General features: G+C 38.6%; 1 protein-coding gene across 2 annotated transcripts; it reads left to right on the top strand.

Moving 5' to 3' along the window:
* Positions 1-955: 955 nt before the first annotated feature.
* SPDL1 (spindle apparatus coiled-coil protein 1) lies at positions 956-19,154 on the top strand. 2 transcript variants are annotated; one of them, XM_082063872.1, is made up of 13 exons: positions 956-1,280; positions 2,700-2,759; positions 4,386-4,548; positions 6,652-6,828; positions 7,141-7,335; positions 7,651-7,800; positions 8,446-8,544; positions 9,362-9,472; positions 11,064-11,204; positions 12,723-12,832; positions 13,500-13,687; positions 14,631-14,976; positions 18,949-19,154. In XM_082063872.1, the coding sequence occupies exons 3-13, from the start codon at positions 4,390-4,392 to the stop codon at positions 19,097-19,099; spliced, it is 1,827 nt and encodes a 608-aa protein (XP_081919998.1). In that variant the 5' UTR covers positions 956-1,280; positions 2,700-2,759; positions 4,386-4,389; the 3' UTR covers positions 19,100-19,154. The 2 variants fall into 2 exon arrangements, with proteins under 2 accessions (XP_081919998.1, XP_081919997.1); XM_082063871.1 differs by having other exon boundaries at positions 957-1,280; positions 2,700-2,747; positions 4,377-4,548.
* The last annotated feature ends 1,607 nt before the right edge of the window (positions 19,155-20,761 follow it).

Genomic DNA, 20,761 nt, shown 5'->3' with positions numbered 1-20,761 from the left:
CTAGCTGATGTGGTTGGAAAAACTGCAAGAAATATGTTAATCTTTCAGGATAGATTAGAAATTTAAACACTGCTTAAAAGGTAAAAATTACTCATGCTTTCTTTTGGGGCAGAGAAAATGGCACATAAATGACTATGCTTTGACCCTCAAGCAACCATCAGACCTGCATGGTGAAATGCTTCAGCTGATTCATGTTGCTCTTTGTGGATATCATTCAGATCTTCACCAGTTTAGGAAATTTACGAATTCTGGGTAACGTGGCACTATGAAATCCCTCCCTGGTGCAGGCAGGTGAGTGGAAACCAGAGCAAGACAGGGAGAAAAGCAGGAGCTGAGCTGACAGCTGTGCCACGAGCACTGGAACTTGCTGTGCGGCTCTTGAAGTTTGGGCCAAAGCCCCCAGAGAAAGGTTTGGTTGGGTCGGACTGTGCTGAGATTCCCTGGGGTGGCAGCCTTGGCAGTCCCGCCGAGGGAGATTATTGTGCTTGATGTGGAGAGTGGGTAGTGGGATAACCCAGACATGTTGTCTCCTGATAACAAACCCTGTGTGGGATGAGTGGATTGCACCTTGGTGGGATTCTCAGATCACACACAGCACTCTTTGCACTTTGACACCCGTCACTTACTCTCTCTGCTTTCTCTGAGCAAGGCGGCATTGCCTGTGGCTCTAGAGCCAACTGTGTTCACGGCACCCCCCGTCTGCGGTGCTCTGCCCGGAGAACCACAGCTCACTCTTTTTGCAAAATTTCTCACAGTCTCTACAAAAAAACCACTCCATGCCACACACCAGGCTGAAAGGAGCAACTTTCCCCTCAGCACGCACGACAGGAGCGCATCGGCAGCGGCCGTGCAGCCGCCATTGCCCTGACACATCTCCTCAGGGGCTCCTCCCGCCCGCCCCGCGCATGCGCAGACCCGCCCCGCGGGCCGCCCAGAAAAGCGGCGGCGGCGACAGTAACGGCTCCTGTCGCGAGACCTGATTTGAACTGCGCGAGCGGCGGCACTGAGGTACCGCGCGGTGCCCGTCCGCCCCTGCTCTGTGGGGCTGTTGTTCTCTTTGCTGTTTCTTTTCTGCGGTCCTGTCCTGTCTCCCTCCCCCGTTTTCGTGCCGCTGCATGTTCCTCGATGCGTGGCCTGCAGGTCCTGCCCTGCCATGGTCTTTCTGCCTGCGCATTCTCCTTCGCTCTCCTGCGGCCCCCGGAGAAGCTGCGCCCTGTGAAGGGTGGGACACACTCTCTACGTGCTTTTTGCCCGTTTCTGTGCGGAAACCATCTCTGCCCGTAAGTCGCTGCCTTTCGTGTGTGTAGCGGGCCGGGTCTCTTTCCCAGAGCCGTTTGCAGGGCCAGGCAGGTGTGTGAGTGGAGAAAACTGGAGTGACCGGCCCGGCGTGCCCAAGAGCCCTGTCCCCAGGTGGAGAATAGATATTGCCTGCACTGTTCAAGCGAAGTGCTGTCAGAGCCAGCTGCTGGGTTGTTGTGTACTTTGTAGTGAGTGAAAGATGAGGCTGATTTGATTTCTCTTTCCACCCACCTACAAGTGTATTTTGTGGAAGGTGATGACCCCGAGAAAATTTCAGCGTGAGTGTGTGACTTGGGAGCTGAAGAGATGGACTTGTTTAAGAAACAGAAGTGAATTAATTGTGAAGGGGATACTTGGCTTAAGGGGGAGAAACTCTTGCTAATTGTGCTAGTGATCAGAAAACTGAGCAGGTACTTGTGGATAGATCAGAATGTTATAGACTTGCATCTCATCATTGGGAATAGCATTTAAATAGCAAAAGTTCTATAAAGCGGGGCAAGGAAGTTTGCATGCCGGGAGGTTGCCTCCTACCCTATTATGTTTATCAAGAAGTACGTAAATGCTTGAATAATCAAGGTCTGGAGCCATCAGTTCAGAATCTGTTGTAAAATGTTTGAAAATAATAAGCAAATAGCTCTCAGTAGAGTAGATGGAGACTGATTTATATTATTTTGCCTCCTACATGTTGGTCTTACTGCTTATTTATGTTATCTTAAGCAACTGGTTAAGGGGTAGTTTATTAAAGCTCGGGTGTAATATTAAGTTGCAGCAATTACTTTCCCATATGACAATCCCTGTTTATGAACAAGCTGCTGGGCCTTGTCTGATTAATTTCATCTGAAATTGACCAAACAATGTTGAGGCTGGCTGTGCTGTGAAAGTTGTTTTCCCTGAAAGTTGTTAAGGGATGTGTGAGGAGGAAAACAATTTATCTTTTTCCTACATGTTTTAAGTACAAAATTAAAGTCTAAAATATTTCTTTAATATTATCAAGTAAATAATTTACTAAGAGCTAGAAGATCTTGTATGTGAAACTGGAGGAGAGCATGCACAAGAGATTCAAGTAGGAGGGAGCAAGCTAAAATCCTCAACCAACCGTTACAAATCGTATGTGTGCTAGAAGAAGGTGACCCTGTGTGCGGCCTGTTTACTTGCCCCCCAGGGTGAATGCAGAGCATCCATCCTTTGGCCGCTTTGCCTGGTCTGACTGTTTCTAAACTATCTGACAGCTGCCTCAACTGCGATTTGAATAAGGTTTGTATTTCTCTGTGGTTGTAGTTTGTGATCTGCATTTTCATGAGGCAGCCACAGGGGTTAAGCCTTTTCAGAAAAGGGCTGTGCTGTAATGGCAGCTTATAGTCGTCTGCACTGGACAACTGTTGCTTTTTTCTCTTTTAAAGGTGGAGTGTGAGAATAAGGTCAAGAAAGACTCAAAAGGACTACTGAAGGTGAGTTAAAATGTTACTCAAATCTAATTTAGGAAGCTAGGAGCAAGTAAATTCCTTGTTGTTTGATCAGAAAATCCTGTTTATGAAGTGAATATCCTGTCTTTCACCGGCTTGTTTTAGCATAAGTGTGCAAAACTAGTATTTCAAGTGTTGCTGTGGTTAGGTGCAAAAAACTGCAGTTCCGGAGCCTGGCTGAATAAAGCCTCTTTGTGTGTGTTAACCTTGAATAACAATTAGTGATGAAAGATATGAAAAACAGAATTTGTTAATTTGTGTCTTATATGTCTGAAAGGAATTATCACAGTTTTGGCCTGATGTATTTTTGCATGTTAAATTTTATTTTTCAATTATTGGAAGCTGGGGTTACCAATCTTTAAGAAAAGATAGCAAAAAAAAAAAGTGAAGATGTTACATTGCAATAATGACTCTTAAAAATAATCCCTCCTGTGCTGAGCTGTGAAATTTGCTCTTGATTAAGACTAGCATCTTGCTAACATTAATAAGGATAATATATATGCCAAATGGCAACAATTAAATTGTTTATATAAAAAGCAAAAACACAGGATAGGGTCTTCAATGAAGAATTGCTTGCATCTTGAAGTTATATTAAAATTGAAAAATCAACTGTAGATTTTTTTTGGTTGGTTGGTTTTTGTATGTAATTGTTACTGCATATATTCTGAGAGAACTCTCTGTCATTCAGAAGCCTAAGTTGCTTAGCAGTTTCTGACTTAATAGGATTTTTGGCAGTATGCTGATTTAGGAGATTTGGGAGCAAGCAGTCATACAAGCTTATGGGATTAGTTTGACTTGATTTTTATTCTTTTAAATATTTTGTTTACTTAGTTTTATTTTTACTAACTTTTTGTCAAATTCCTCTTTTGTCTTCTCTTATGATATGAGAATAGAGATGGATGGATTTTTCTAAAACATGGGACAAAGACTTCGTTATTAACAAATAGGTCACCTGCAGTGACTTAAGTTTAAAGCAGGAAACAGTCAGGAAAGACTCCATGAAGCACTTAAGTAAAAATCCCTGTGTTAACAATCCAAATATTTTAACAGGGTTTCTGTGTTTGACTCTTTCCTTCAATTACTTTTGTCTGTTTCTATATCCCACATAATGTTATTAGGAGTAAACTATCCTGCTAATACAGCTGCCCACATGAATCTTAAGTGTTATTTGTGTACACAAGTCATGTTACAGTTATTGTGGCTTTGTTTATAATACCACAGAAAATATTGCTAGCCAGATGCATGAGTGTGTTTTTAGAAGGTGATTTCCTAACCTCCTCTTCCATATGGCAAGACAGCTACATATGAGATTAACTGTGGTTCTCGTGTGCTAACAATCTGGGCTGGGGCCACGGGAGCTGTTCTGCAGCGTGCTATTGCTTGAGACCTAGTAAGGAATGACATGTTGCCTGATTTCATGGAGAAATAGCTGTTGTTTTACTGTTCGTAGGTCTGTTTGTTCATGAGCTTTTTTTTTGTCTGTGTGTTATATTAATGCAGAAATATATCCTTGTATCCCAATTAAGAAAGGAAATCCAATTACTGATTTCAGGTTAAGTACTGTAACTTACTGCAACATACTTTTTAAATAATTTTGATTTTGCAATGTTGAAGTGACAAAAGAAACATGGAGGCTGAGACCATCTTAAGTCTTAAACAGCAACTGAAGGAAGCAGAGAATGAGCGAAGGAAGGCTGCACAATATGGCTTGTGTTTACTGGAGTCCCAAAGTGAAGTTCAAAATCAGTTGGATCAAACTCGCCGTGAATTGACTGAGAAAATGGAGGTGATGTTTTAAATTTTCAGTAAAAAAAAAACAAACTGTGAAGAACTTTTTATTCTAGGTGTTTTATGAATGTTGCATGTGTTTTAAATGCCTTTTAGAGTCTAAATTATTTTTACTAAACCTGTTTAAGTGTTTGTAGAGAAGGCTTTTTATTTCTACTCCAAAATATGAAACATAATTTTATCTAACTGGGATGGGGTTTCATAGCTAATTATGCATTAAGTGTTCAGTACTGTGTAGGAATAATGAGCTATAATGTAGAATAAATACTAAGTGCTAAAGTGAATTTGTTTTAGAACATGTGTTTTGTGTATGTTTAGCAATTCATTGATGTTATGCTCTCCCTACAAGCTTTGTATCACTTAAAGCTGTAAAAAGAATGCTGGCAGCAAGGCTGTGAAATTGATTCTTCTGTAGTGAAGGTTTTGAAATTCTGAAATACCAAGGGATTCTGAATTTATTAGTACATTTATTTACAGCTCCAAAAAGTAAGTAGCATAGTGTTGAAATATAGAGGTATCATTGAGTCAGTTTTCTTAGTAGTTACACAAGAAAATTCCACTCAGGAGAATCTCTTCCACTTTTTATCAACGCTTTAATTTTGTTTGTTTTCAGACTGCTGTGCTTCAGGTTTACCAGTTCTCTTTATATAGCCTGTTTCCGGCTGTGCATCCATCCCTTCTCCTGTGATAGAGCTAAAATGGTGGTGGTTTTGCTGCAGGTTTTGTTTTAGCAGCTGGAGAGTTGTAGCGCCCTGTGTTTTGGAATGAACCCCAGTAACTTCTTTGGATCAGTTTGCTGTTACTAAGCTTGGTGCAAGAGAGGCAACTGGAAAGCAGAAGTGATAAGACAGCAAGGCAGGGTTTTTCTTCTCTGCAGACAGCGTGGAACAGCAGCCACTGCTGTGTGAAGCTGCTCCTGTACGTTCTAATCCAAAGTTACAGGCTGGAGAGAAGTTAGGAGCTAAGCTTGTGTGAACCAGATCGATGAGTAACTCAGAATCCAAGGGCGGAGGGAGGGACCTGTGTGCTTTCATGCAGCAGAGAAGCATCTTGTGTGGGAACCGTGGTTACCCAACAGATTCTTTTCAGCTTTTGAATCTGTGGCTCACTTTGGAATCTGAGCGCTAAAGCAATTACTGCCATTTTAAGTGTAAATTTTAGCAGTAGGCACAAGAGCCTCTCAAAAACCTGTGTATGCTTTGGTAAAAGTTAATGTAGACACACCATACTAGATTATTTTGCCTTTCTGGGTCTGACCAGCTGTGCACTCCCAAACCTTTTCTGTGCGCTATGTTTTGGGTTAAAACTAGTCCTCTCTATTTGAGAGCTAAGCCTGTCCCTGATAAGCTGGTGTCTGGGCTGTGGACATCGATTTCATACCTGACAGCTTTTGGTTTTGTTAGGTTCCTTTTCTAAGTGCTGGTTTGTGTTTTAAGGGTTATTTTATTTAAAAAATATCCTGTATTTTATACTGATTTGGTTTTGGTATTTATTTTCTGTTTCCTTAGCTTTTCTGCTTCCTTTTTTTCCTTTTCTTTCCTTGCTAGCTGAATGGAAGAGTAAAATGAAGCTGCCCTTTCTAATTAGCAAATATATACAATCAGGCGTAGAGGGAAGCTGATTGATAAGTTGTTCTTCCTTCTAGAGGGGTGCTGTGATTTATTACAAGACAGTAGGTAATTGAGATGTCTTTACCAAACATGAAACCCATCTGCTCTGCACTAGGGGCATACTTGACACATTGTAACAGTTACAACACCATTGGGTTCCATGATGGTAAAAAGGACATGTAGACTCTTGCTAAATATTGTTACGCTTGCAGAGAAGATGCCCATACCCTTCATGTTAGGTGCAAAGAAATATACTGTTTGCACAAAAGAGAGAATATTACGCAACCAAATAAGTAATAAAATTTCAGAGCAGTTTGTTGTTTGTTTCTAACATAGATATGACAAGTCCCTAATTGGCACTTCAGCAAAGAGTTGAATGAGCTTCAAGTTTTAGCATTTAGTGCCTTGGTTCTGAGCCTGTATTCAATACGCTGGTCACTAAGGATTTATTAATATTACACCTAGATTTATTAGTATGTTATTTCTTTCAGAAATTTGAACAAGAGAAATACAGTCTCCAGAGAGAAATTGAACTGAAGAATCGCATGTTGGAGAGCTTGGGATTTGAATGTGAATCCCTTAAACAACAACAAAACATGCAACTGGATAAAGAGAAAGAACAGCTTGCCAGAGTCTATGGACAAGAAATCAGGGAACTTAAAAACAAGGTTTGGCAACTAATATGTAGCTGAAGTGTTGTCCATAGCATTTTAAAGAATATGTGTTTAACTCAAGATTGCACACTTGCTACCAAAACAAATCTAACAAATAGATTTAATGTGTATTAGTTTTATTTAGTTTATTTATTTAGTTTTTTTAATCAAACAGCTGCACAGTTACATTGTGAATTACATTATTTTGAAGAGTTTACTTGGGTTGTATTTCTAAGACATTTTTGGTAATTAGAATAGAATCAAATTATTGTGCTTTTTAAGAATTTGTTATAAAATAGTGCTATTAAGTTGTCAACTGTTTTTAAGTTGGAGAGCTTGAAAGCAGAACTGGAGGAAACCCAGCTGTCAGAGAAACAATTAAGACAGAAGGTGGATCATCAGAAGGAAATAATTGCTGCCAAATCAGAAGAACTGCACATGATGTCTGAGCGTGTACATGAGACCATGTCTTCAGAAATGCTTAATCTGCAGCTAGAGCTCACTGAACTAGAGCACGTGAAGGTGTGTGACTGGTACTTAATAATTAGGGATGTAGGCTAGTTGGAGATAAAATTCTGCACGTTTGCTCATTTTATTTTTAGATGCTTTGTGTGTATTTCTGTCTTACAATTGGCTTATTATTAAGAAAATATGTACAAAAAAAGGCCCTTCATAACTAGACTTTAATACAACCTCTTCTTCAAGATATTTTCTGTTAAAACTATTTACTGCTAACAAGCCTGTTTGGTTCATTTGGGCCTGCTTTTCTTCAAGTTGTTTCATAAATGTTTTATTTCATACTTGTTTGGGTTTGTGTGTTGGGTTTTTTTTTTTTAGGTCAGTGTTGAAGAACAGCTGAATGAACTGCGGTATAGTAAAGAACAATTAGAGCTCACCAACAGTAACTTACGTCATCAGCTGGAGCGTCTACAGGGAGAAAAAGAAGAGAGGGAAAAAGAAGTTATTTCTTACTGTAATGCGTTAGAGGTATTCTCTTAATTTTATTCAACAGTGGGAGATATTGGGTAGATAATCCTTGAATTCCTCAAGTTGTGGTGCTTGCTTCTGAGTGAAACTGGAGGAGTTTTGAGAGAGGAGTTTGGAGAAGGGAAGGCAAAAAAGAAGGGGAGGTGGGGGAGGAAGGTAATCGGGTAGTTGTTTGGTATCTCCTGTTGCAAAGTACTCTCTATGTTGACATTCTTTTGTGGAAGGCTGTGTATGCAGATCCCTTGCAGTATTCTGCTTCGTGACAGGACCTTCTCACAGGTCACTCATATAACTCATTTTTATTTCAAGTTGCTCCTGAATGCCTTGGAAGATTTTGCACTAGGGAGTAGAGGATTTGTGACTAAACAGCACAAGAAGTCTCAATACCATTAATCCAATTGATAAACATTGAAGTTTCCCATGAAAGGTTTTAGTTATGCTCTTGTCCTGAAAAGCAAGTGTAACGTTAAGCCTTTTCTGGAATGAAAATAGTGTCCTGCTGACTAGAACTGCATGCACAGTGAAGTACTGCAGTACAAGATAATGTGCTAAAGGCATAGGAAGTGAAGAAGAGGTAGAACTATCTGATTAAATTCATATATGCAGTATCAGATGCTAAAATGACTGATGTCCTCTTTAATCTAGAAAGCTCGTGAAGCTAATCGGGAGCTTCAAATTCAGCTGGATCATGCACTGCAGCAATCTTCAGACCCTACGAGTAAAGGCAATTCTCTCTTTGCTGAGGTACAGTTATGCCACAGATATCTGTGAACATACAGAGGAGAGAAGAAATACTTCTTAGATTGTGTTTTTTATATTGCATCAAAAATATTAGACTATCTGTACTTGATCTGGCCAGCATGAATCTCAATTCTTCAGATACTCCTAAGTTAGTAAACTTAATGGAACCATTTAAAGTTACCTGGCTATTGAGGTAGAAGATGGGACTGGGAATTCATTGCAATTTTGTCTGCAGCTCTTAGCTCTCAGTGGTTTTCTTCAGCTGTTAAGCCTTCTTTAATGCAGAAGGCAGTATATGAAATACTAAAAGATGCTGTTAAATGCTGTGTCTTAAAAATATGCTGAAAATGGCTGGATGCATGAGCATTTGGGAGGGGTTTTGAATTAGTTTTTGAATAGGAGTTCAACTGCTGCTAAATGCATAGGAAGTTATTTTGTTCTCTGATAACATCCATGGAATGGGTTGAATTTGTCCACAGTTCATATTTTTCTTAAACTATTTGTTCTGATGCCAATGGACAAAACTATTCTACAGTAGCACTGAAGCATATGAAGTGTTATTTTACTTTGATATCAAAAGAACAGAAGAAAAATGTGTTGCAGTTTACTCTTAGGGCTTCAGCTGCTGCAGCTTCTCAGAGGTAATGATGGTAGTGTGATTTGTTGTTGTTGTTGTTTTTTAAGTACTGTTGCTAGAAAAGTGGCATTTGCAGAAACACCACCAATTGCTAGGTAACGTCTACTTGGAAAACTCCTCATCCAAGTGACAACAAGTGTTTTCATAATTTTCATAGTACTAATTGTTACCAATGTTGTGTAGGTGGAGGACCGCAGGGCAGAAATGGAGCGACAGCTGATCAGTGTGAAAATAAAGTATGAGTCACTACAAAAACAGCACGCGTTCACTAGAGAGCAATGGCAAAAAACGAAGGTATGACTGTTACTGTAATGCTCCAGGGTTTCCTTGGGTATTGATGCTTTAGTACCCAGGCCTAGGGTAGTTGATGATCTTTAAAATATGATACAGTAGCCTGGGGGGAGGGAAGTGGGAGAAAAAGCAAGCGATATGTCGTTGTGCTATTTGACTTTTATGGCACTTCAGCATTTTTGTGTTGCTGCTGGTGTTTCTCCTTTATTGTAGAACTCTGAGTTATGCTGAAGATACTATGTTTACTCACTTTGGCCATAGTTGTTAAATAGATAAAACACAATTCCTGTCAGTCAAACTAGCATTCAGTTTATCTTGACAATTGACTTATCTGATGGTCATAATACATGAACCATTAATTTGTGTATTAACTGTGGTTTGAAGGAATGAATGTAAAGAAAATGGCAGGCTTTTATGGAGAAGTAGGTTGAAAATAATTGAAACAAAGTTCTTAAAGAACAAGAAAAACTACTGGTGCAGCAAAGGAATTCTCTCTTACTGAAATCTGATCCTGAGAGTTAAGGATTTGAGTGAGTAAAATGATTGAATAGGACCAGTATCTTCAGAAGTTTTTTTCCTTGTAATGTGAGGGTCCATCATACTCATTGAGTGGTTTAAGAAATGTTCCTAATGCTGAAGGTTTTCACCAAGAACTGTTGATCTAGCTTGTATACAGAATCATTGATATCCTGTGTTTGGCATAAGAGATTCTGGAGGGTAAATGTTTTTCTCATTTTCTGTTAATCTGTAGTCTAATTTGTTTCAGTTGATCCTTTCCTTGTGACTTCCCCAGGTGTCCTACAGTGTTTGTCCATACTGACTTGACTAGCAAAAAATGCTCCCATTACCACTAATACCCTGTTCAGACTTTCCATTATTGCATTTCATATTGTTTTTCCTGTTCTTTAAATGTCTGTTGTATCACTTCTAACTGTATGTGTCAAGGCCCTTGTATTGGGATGTTAACAGCATCAGAAAAATCTGCTATAAATGCAGGACTCTTTGATAAACTTCTTCTTCTGTAATGGCGAAGGGTGTTCCTTTGCTTGTAAAGATGTGTTCAGCTGAAGGAATAGAAGCTGAAATTCTTGCGTTAATATTACACAAGGCAAACTTAGCATTATCTGTACCTCCGAATCAGAACTGCAAAAAAAGAAAAAAAGGGGTTTTTAACTCCTCGGTGAAGTAGGGTGTTTTTGCTGAGTGAGTTCTTCATAGATCCATTTTAGCTCTGATAAATAAGTCCGGATTGTAGTTTAGTTCTAGTTGACTTGGTGTTTACAGTTTGAATGTGACATTGCATGTGTGCCCTTGACAGTATGTCTATAGTTTCCTTAATCAATACAGAGAAAGACCTGAAACATCAGGATGACTCTGTTCAGTAAGTTTACAGCTGTCCTGAAGATCTTCAGTGTCAACCTATGATGGATGGTAGTTGTGGAGACTACTGAGTTTAAGCATTCTGTGTGCTTCTATATTCAGAATTAGAATTACAAGGCTTGAGTCCCCTAGCTGTTCGGGGTAGGAGATGGAGATTTTCAGTCCCTTAACCCAGTATTTATTTTAAGGATCATTTTTTTTCCCTTTTTTCCAGCTGCAAATGGCTGCATTGCTACGGATTAAAGGATCTCAGGCAGAATTTGAGCAGCTGGAACGCTTACAGTCGATGTTAGAACTAAAGAATCGTGAGGTAGAAGATCTTCTTAGGCAAGTGAGGCAGCTAGAAAAATTTAAGGTATGTGGTCTGTAATTAAGTAGACAAATCATAATCAAAAGCTAAAACATGAGAATAGTTATGAAAACTATCTGAAGTTCATGCTCAGATTTGAAAAGGGATCCAAAGTCTACTTATACCTTTATTGACCCAAGTTCTATTTTACAACTGGAGCACATATACCTCTGAAGTTCAGAAAAGAAGAAAGTTCTACACTGCCCAACCCCTGGTTTGGAGAAACAATCTTTTCTGGATTCCTGTGTGTAGCATCTTAGTATTTTACACAGTTAACTGCAGTGTTTAAATTCAATTCCTTGATCTAAGTCCACTGAGCTGTGATATCTAGTTTTTCTCTTGGAAGACATAACCTTTTCATGCTTTTGCTGTGTGTACTTAGGCGAGAGCCTAAGAAGAGAAAGCCTATATTGGATTTCTTGGATATTTATTTCTTTTGTCTTTGTGGTTGTAGCATGCTCTTTCCTAGAAAAACTGAATTGCTTAATCATTGTTGTAAAGCAATTTCTTCAGTGCTCTTATGCAACTTGGTAGCATCCTGTCAATATTTTGGAAGGTGAGAAATACATGACGATACCTGTATGTGCTATTGTAATGTTACTGATGTTTGCATTTGTACAGAGTGAAAAACTGTAACCTTTCTTAATTCCTACATACTTCTGGACTTTATTGGCACTTTCTTATCACAGCTTTGGAATGTAAACTGAGGTGTACTAGCTTATGCAGTAGGATTATGTTTTCCAGGATAGTGTTCTCTATTCTGCATTAACCAAAGTGGCATAAAGCTAGGCTTAACCCATTTTAGTAACCAGCTGAGACTGCCTGATTGCTTTACCAGTTTTGTCATGTATAAGCTTGATTGGTATTTATTTTTGTCTCTATGCCATAAATAAGTAGTGTCAGGAAATTAAGTGATAGGTTCAAGTACCTGTTGAAAGTCAGTGACTGACAGAAGCTCATGAGATCAGTGGGACAGTATTAAAAATCAGTACTGCTGGTTCAGGAAAAAAACAAAATAACCAAAACCTAGACACCCTAGGATGTCACACGTTACTCATGTATTTTATCGCAAGCTTATTGTATTTATGGCATCTTTACTATCAACCATCTTATCTAAAAGGTGGGATTGATTTTGAGATTTTGGCTGTGGGTTAACATGGCTTGTATTCCTTACCTTTGGGGTCTAGCTGCTGAAGCCTGGAAATAAAGGCTGAAAAAAAAATTCCCTGTGGGTTAATTAGATATCCTGTATTCTTAGGTACAAAGGAAGATAAAAATTATGCAATGCTATTTGAAAAGCTTCTGGGGTTGCATACTTGCTTCCATTTCTTTCAGTGAATGAGAGAGAACTGTCAGTTCCTGTGCTATTTGGCACTTGCAACAAGCAACTGAGCTCTTGTGTGTTTAAATGCCCTTATGATGAGGCTTCTGTAGAAGAATGTGTGGAAAAAAATCACCTAAGGACTAAGTTAATGTGCTTCTGAAATGTTACTATTTGGCAACCTGACTTTTTTTTTTTATCAGACTTCATATGAGAATATGAAAGAATCCAGACCGAGTAGTAGCTCGAAAGGAGGACAGTCTGAAGATGATTACTATGCAGATTTACTGCAAATGAAACTTGACAACTCGAAGTATGTATTTAATGGTCTCTTTGTATGTAGTCCCTTGAGTCTATGTGCAAATATGCTCACTGTCTCATTTTTCTAATTCTGTGGAACCATTCTATCTTTGTTATAGGACTGAAAGTTGTTTTGTCATTTTATTGTTGAAAAAGATAGCAAGACTATTTTATATTGTAGTTGCTTTCTTCTAGAAGTGTTGTTAATTCTCCTAGTTACAAGATAATTGAGAACAGAGGGGACATGCTCTGACTATTAACATAATTAGTTTTGTGTTGGTCAGAATAACACCTTTGTGTAAAGCTTGTCTTGTTAGTTATAGAAGTTATATTAATTTATATGCAGGCTAAAAAAAACCCTGAGTTAACTACTGAATTTGTAAATTAGGGAAAGTTTCTCAAACCAGTTATGCATGTATGTGTTGTGTGGCACACAGCTTTGTTTCTAACAGGCATTATATCTCTGGTAACTAAAGTCACTGCTCTAGGTCAAGTGAAAACTTTCATTGTACTGAAAAAGGTCTCTCTCATTTCCTACTAGTGTATAAATACAAATTTCATGTCAAGTTGATGAATGCTTAGTTGACTTTGTGTTTGCCACTTTACTAAAACAGAACAAACACAACCCAACAAAAACCAACCAGGTCTGAGTGACTGTATAATTTTTCCTTCCACCCCAGCAAAGAAGTTGAAACCTTGAGAAATGAACTGTCTGTGGAGAGGATGAAAGCTCTGTGTGAGAGCCAAAGGGTTCTGGAAGTTGAAAGGAAGCTCTTCAAGGCTGAGAGGCTTTTGCAAGCTTGTCAGAGTGAGAATATGAACTTGCAAGTTAAGCTGGATGAGCTAAAAATGAAATACGAACCTGAAGGTAAATATTACTTTTTGATATAGAAAAAAATAACTATCTGGTCTTCCCAACCTTCACAAGTTGAACGACATTAAACAGAAGACACTGGGTTAGTTCCAGATATAAAGGAATGTTTAAATGGCTGCCTTTTTGATAATAACCTGGTCCAAAACCCGCTGAACTGAAAACAGTGAAGTCATACCTTGCTGAAGGACTTTGGTATGTGTACTAACAGTTTCAGAAGACTAAAGACTACAAGTCACAAAGTTGAGATGTGTTTGCATATCACTAGGTAACTATAGTGAAGTAGGGTGGGAACAAATTCTCAGGAGGTGCTTTTCATTATAGTAGCAGTATCTCTTGGAGACATAGCAGCTTTTGGAACGTAGGCAGCTGATATTGGTTTTATAGTAAGTGTAAAGCATTTAGAGGAAAAACTGTTTAGTAGCTCAAGTTATTATAGTGTGGATTAAGTTGTGAGAATAGAGCCCCACCTGAAAAACAGCCGATACCTGGGTATGTGCAGAAACAAGACAGTTGTAGCCTGTGGAGGAAGATGAATGGGGAACCAGATGGGTGAGTTGGTTCTGATACTTGTCCATAGCGAAGGATTTCAGTTCAAAATTCTCATCATGGAAGCCTATCTTAGCGGCCTCCAAAATGGAAATGAAATAATTGACCATATTGATGTAGTTGAGAGCGTCTAATTAGAAGCCTTGGGAAAGAGGGAGAGTGGATGGGGAGAAATATTGTCTTTTTGAAATTAACTTCTTTTGGGATACTTACTTGCTGATAACAGATTATATGAAAGGACATTCTTTAAGGGATGTATGTTGTCTATTAAGAATTATTACAAGGTCTTTAGTCATGTCAAATGTTCTTTATTTGTTTTATTATGAGCATGTTGGCAGGAAAGTTACCTTCATCTTCACTTACGTACAAACACTGTATTCTTTTTCTTCAGAATTATTTAAAGACACTAAAATAAAAAAGAGGAGGGAGAAAATACCAGTGGACAGTACTGCTGAATTCTCAGACAATAAAAATGCTTCAGTAGAAGAAGTTGCTCTCACTCAGTTGCCAAGTAAGGAAGAAACAAAGATGACTTTGAAGAATGTGGAGCGAAGTGGTGCATCTCTGAAAACACATGCTCTTGAAGTACCACAGATGGAGACAGCTCTTCAAGCAAGGCAGAAAGCAGTCGAACCTGAAAGAGAAAAAAAGAGAGTTAAAATTAAAGATGAGGACCATGATGCCTCTACTTTGTGTAGGCCAAGTGAAAGTAATTCCTTGACTTCAGCGGCCCCCAGGTCAGTGTCAGCTTCTGTCTATGGTCAAGGCAATCAGCACAGACCTGCATCTCTTTTCTTTCGCTGCATGAACTGTGCTATCCACTTCTTTATCTATTTTCTCAGTCTTGCATGCAATGTAATTCCTCAGCTCCGACTGCCTACGTTGAACCTTTCAGAAGCTCTTAGAAAGACTAAAATGATGACTAATGAAAGACTCTTGAAACAGTAACAATCTTTGAAACAACTTTCCCATTACTTGAAAATGCTTAAGGCATGCAGATAGCATGACTGTTCACTTGGTTTGCTCTAACTTCAGAAATTGGACCAAAATCCAAGCTGCCACACAAGGTGTTACATATCAAAGCAGCAAAGGCAATAGATACCATGCCTCAGTTTCATACCTATTTTCAGCCCTCATCAACTTTCACATTTAGCTAAAATGCTGTGTATTATTTAAATGAAATAATTCTTAAACTGAATAGGCTTAATAAAACTTCCATTGTACAAGATAATAGGCAATTAATTATACTATTTCTGTTGTCTGCTAACTGACTTCCACAGTCTAGATGCACATTAGCTAGAAACAGAACTGCTGAAATAAGATCAAGTTTTTCCCCCAAACTGAGAATTCAAGTTACTTTTTGTCAGATGGTAAAGTAACTTAGTACAGTAATGAGCTCCAGCTTTTATCTCGGTAAAAGGAATGCTGATTTTTGTGTTTTTTTTTTTTTTTTTTTCCCCCCCAGCTTATGTTTTTGTTTTCTGTTCATATTCATAATCTTAGTAAAAACATGTTTGAGGGGCGGAAAAAAAGTCTCTGATAGTCTACATGTTTTGATCTTGCAACTTGCTATTGTCTGCTAGTAACAGTAGTTTATTGAATGCAGAATGACAGCAGCTTCAAAGCTGGAGGAAGGTCTGACACATGGAAATCTGTACAGCATATCCCAAATCTATGGCATTTAGAAGGAACTGGATTGATGTTTTGACTCTCAGATCAATTACTCAAGGTTGCAGTGGATGCAATTAACAAATTTAAAGTAACCAAACAGTATAATCTTTTGAAATAGGCTGGAAAGAATATGGCAGAATGAGCAGTTTAAGTAGCTATGTCAAGATGTGGAGGGGCTGTTGCTGAGCAGGAAAGGTTGGGGAGGTTAAACATGGATGCTGAAAGTTGAGAGGAAAGATTGGATAATTCAGTGATGGTGTTGTGCTTTGACCATGTTCTCTACACATAAAACATGTGACATGGGTGTTGGAAGTTTAACTTTATTTCCTTGTATATATTTTGAAAGGAAGATGCAGTGTCTGCCAACAGAAACTTGTTTGAAACAGTTTATATGAACTGAAGGGATAAACCTACCAGAGAGGGAGTGGGGAGAGCGAAACACTTTGTGGGGTTGATGTTTGAAAACAGTGCGTGTGGGAAAAGCAGAATGGCAAGATGAAGTCGTCAAAGTTCAGAGGGGGGTTCTAATTGTGCACCTGTTGCTGTTGGTTCAAATAAGGGATAAAAGATAAATCCAGTAGATCTAAAAAATAAATACCATGAACACACCACCACCATCACAAAACTCCAGATAAGCTTTAAAGTTGTTTTCTGTAGTGGTATGAACCTGTAAAAGGCAAGTCCAGGCAGAAAGTTCTGTTTGTTTCTGATTGTGTTAATGAACTACTAAATTTGCAGTTAATGATGTTGTTACGATAGCACTGAGGATTTACTCAACCCTGATCTGTTATGATTTGTTATGAAATAGGAAGTCATGATAGAATCTGATGGAGAGGTTGGGTTTCTAAACACTAAAAAAAAAAAATCTCTGGACTGATCTGTGGTGGATGTGGCCAAACCTTATGCAGGACTACAGCTAAATGCAAGGGCATGAAAAATATTGGCTACTGGAGCAGGAATGTGGAGCTAAAATTGGAGAGTTTGGGGGAGACAAAAATAAATGGCATGTGCATGGTGGATAATTTCACCTTCAGTAAAATGTGATGCTCTGGCTGAAAAGGCTGTTGTGGTCATTGGGGGTTATTTCTGCAACTGGAGTAGGTTTTGTGCAATGATTAGTTTAGCTTGACCATTGTTGCTCCTTGAAATGTAGCAGTGAAAAGAGCCAGAGTAACTGGGACAGGACTACAAACTTTATTTCTGGAAAATTGTGTCACCTTAGCTTAGGGGGTGATGAAGAAGTGGTCAGAAGTGATCTGTATGTACTTCTAGGGGTGACAGATGTCCTTCTTTGAAGAGTCTTGTTAATGTGTCTTAGTAAGGTAAAGCTAGATAACCTTGAACTAACAGCATATGTACATATCTGCAGTGTGCATTACATTTAGAGATGTTTAAAGCAAGTGAACACTGGAATACTTCCTTAGATGATGGCACTGATTAGGTGATGGTATGTGAGTTAAGAACCGTCATTGAGACTAAAGATTTAAATATTGAAGTGTTCATTGTTAATTGCTAGTGTAATTCATGCAATGCAAAGGTTATAGGTAGTGATATCTTCTGTTAGGCCAACTGGTCAACAAGAAGATACACTTCTGTATGGAAATACTTTTCTTCACTTCTGAAACTGAAATAACAGATTCCAGCCTTTGCTGCCCAACTTCCTTTGCGTTTAGATTTGTGGTAGTTTGCTTTAGTTTGATCTAAAGAAGGGCTTGCATGCCTCAGAGCTTATTTGCTCTTTTTAATTATTGAGTTGGATTGCATTTACCCAATCTACCTCCTTTGCACTTTGTTCAATATGGGTACATAGGCTGTAGGCCATGCCTGCAGCCATTTGGCTCAGCAGGAGATCTGCATAACTAATATTTCCACTGGGGGCTTTTTCATGGCAGTCACCCTCAGGAAGCAGAGCTCCTTCTGAGACTGGTTGATCTTCTGTAAATGGGTGAAGGAACCCCTATTCCGTCTGGGGTTTGGAGTCTATGAAGTCAAAGCTCAGTGGAATCATGTCATAGCTCTTTTCATAGTCCTCATTTTCAGCTCTATCTCCCTATTGCAAATAAATCTCTAACAAGAACAGTAGCAGCTATTCTTGTTTGGAAAACCATCACTGAAAGCAGCTGTGGATTGTTGTGGGTCTCTCACTGGAGGTTCTTGAGACCATTAGAGATCCATGAGGTCACTATAGAGAACTGCTTTAGCAGATGGGGTGATGAATCAGCGTAGAATTCATGTTGGTATGTGAAGTGTTACTTAACTTGGAACTTAATTTTTCTATATTTTTTTCTCCTGTGGGAATAATTTTGTGTAGTAGGCAGTTGGCTGTGGGTGATTTGTTGAGTAAATACCCATTGTTCATCAACTTGTTCTAACAACGCATTTTTGTTTATTAAGTAATTCTTAAATAATGAAAGCATACAACTGTACTCAGATGCCTAAATCTTACTTTTAACTTCTTTAGCACCAGTGTGGCAGTTAACATGGTATTCCCGTTTACATTCCCAGCCGAATGAAAACATACCAGTAGACAAATGATGGAACTTAGAGCCTGACAATTTTTTTCCCAACTACTGCTTTTCATATCTTGAGGCATTAAGATAAAGGCAGTAGTGGTGCATAACAAGGTTGAAAACTAGTATATTGCTTTAAGCGTAGTCCTTTTTTGGTGCAAAATGCTTGACTTAATCATGTTTGTATTATGTTGCTTGGAGTTGTGCTTCTGTGGACCTGATCCCATTTCTGTGCATGGCACAGTCACTGTTCATTTTAAATGCTGAGCCCAACCAATTAACACATTCAGTAACTTTTTTAAGCAGATATTTCAGCAGATGAGAGGTGGGGTGAAGTCTATGCTTGAAATGGTGCAATGTGAGCTGATATAAAAATGTTTTAGTCTCACTTATTAAACTCTGCCTGCTCTGTCTTTGCATATTGTCAGTCTTCTGTGCCAGTTGGCTTGTTGATTTTGCTTAAAACCTCTTACCTTAGCCCTGTTTATTTAACTGAACATGTATTCAGAATGGTTGCTTTGCCTATAGGTTAACAGCTGAATCCAGATCTGAAACTACAGAAAAAGAAGACAAGAAAGAAGATGAAGTTGGAACTCGGAAGAAAACTCAGAAGAAAAAATACACAGCAATACATTTATCTTCTAAGCCAACTTCTGAAACAGAATGTGCTCAGCAGTAAAATTTAAATAAACCAATTAAAATCCACTGAATAAAAGCTAAGAAATTGTAATGTATGTGCTGTGTGTTGTCATGTTTTTGGGAGAGAAACCTTAACCTTCTGATGACGCTTCATATAGAATAATTGTGAGAACACTTACGCAAGATCATTTGGTTCCTTATGCTGTAGTTCAAGCTTCCTATTGTGAATGAATCATCTACTTTCTAAGTAAAAGACTCAGTAGTTAAGATAAAAGCTCTTTAAGACTTATCCTTTTAAATCCCTTATGAAACATATCTTGGAAGAATGTTACAAGCGAGTGGTTTGTAGATTTGACAGCTTGGTATGTTAACTTCCAGTGGTACTTTGGAATGTAGGAGTCCTAACATGGCTCTATATTTAAATAGATGTGACTTCAAGCCAATGTCAGGTACTGATGGTCAGCACCAAGGGATGGTAAAGGTAAACGTGCTATACAAAGAATTTATTTGTTGTATTCTAGCTTGGGTCAAATTGCTATTTCGTTTGGTAGCTTACACCACAGTAGTGATGCTGACTGTAATTTTTCCCACCACCAACGGAACAGTTCTAGATAATGTACCTTACAGAGTCTAAGTCATATTGTGTAGACACATAATGTTTTTTATTACAGGCTTGCAGTGGAAGAAGTCTCTTCCATAAAAGTTTGTGCATAGCTGTTGGAGAACCTCTGTCCTTATGAATCTGTTGAATGTTCTGGTCTGAGAGAACTGTTTGGATCTGCGTGTTTCCAGCTGTGCCTGTTCAGAGTTCTGTTAACGCTGACTGTCCACATGGGTGGCTTTAGTTCCTCAGTCACTCATCTCAACAACTATGAATCTGGAACATTTTGAGTGATAACAGCAGTGACTAAAGATGTATTAGTGTAAACCCAAAGGAGCAGATGTGGCTTGTCATTTTCCAGTGCAGTTTGAGCTTGTTACCAGTCCATTTCTGCATAGTTAAATTTAGGCACAGTCTGGTGCCTGTTACTCTTGTTGTTAAACAAAACAAACATTAATCCATGTCTCAGAATCTAATTCTATCACTTCATCAATCTAAGACATCTACTTATCCAGTTCCTTTAGTCTTTAATTAATGGAAGTCTCTATCAACTGAGAACATCTTATTTCTTGTTAACTTTTAAGATATTCCATGATACTACAGGAAGCTAATACATATCCAAGAAATAGTTGTTGCTCTTCTTGACTTTGACTGTACCTGTGAACTTAAGTAATACTACACTGAAGAAATCATGCTTTATGTGCTACAAACTTTGAGAAGAACATCTTTTTATGCAAATGGTGAAAGTTAACTTTGCTGTCACTGTACACTGAGATGCGAACAGCATAAAACAACTGAAATATGTAATTGTTTTCATTAGAGGAGAACCTTCAAAAACTTGACATTAGAGGCGTGTGCTTTGGGAGTACTGAACTGCAGGTTGTCTACTAAGGCAGTTATGCTGAGCTATTTGGTATATGAGACTTGTAAATGTTTGCTTGTTTTTAATTGAATTAACTTGCTAATTAATGCCACAAACAAAACTAGGATGTCATTTCAGCAAATGAGTTAAACTATGTTTAAGGTTATCTATCCCCCAGAACCACTTCACCTGTATTGCTGTAGGTCACTTAGAGCATGTTCTTTGTCAGCTTACACCAT

Source organism: Streptopelia decaocto (genome assembly GCF_964273445.1).
Source record: "Streptopelia decaocto genome assembly, chromosome: 12".
In the NCBI taxonomy this organism is placed as follows: Eukaryota; Metazoa; Chordata; class Aves; order Columbiformes; family Columbidae; genus Streptopelia; species Streptopelia decaocto.
Note: the sequence above shows the minus strand (reverse complement) of the source record. Positions and strands in the feature narration are given on the sequence as shown.

Coding starts and splice junctions, on each gene's coding strand:
- SPDL1 (XM_082063872.1), top strand. CDS start 4,390: ATGGAGGCTGAGACCATCTTAAGTCTTAAACAGCAACTGAAGGAAGCA. Junction 8,545..9,361: donor GCAATTCTCTCTTTGCTGAG/GTACAGTTATGC, acceptor AATGTTGTGTAG/GTGGAGGACCGCAGGGCAGA. Junction 12,833..13,499: donor ATGAAACTTGACAACTCGAA/GTATGTATTTAA, acceptor CTTCCACCCCAG/CAAAGAAGTTGAAACCTTGA.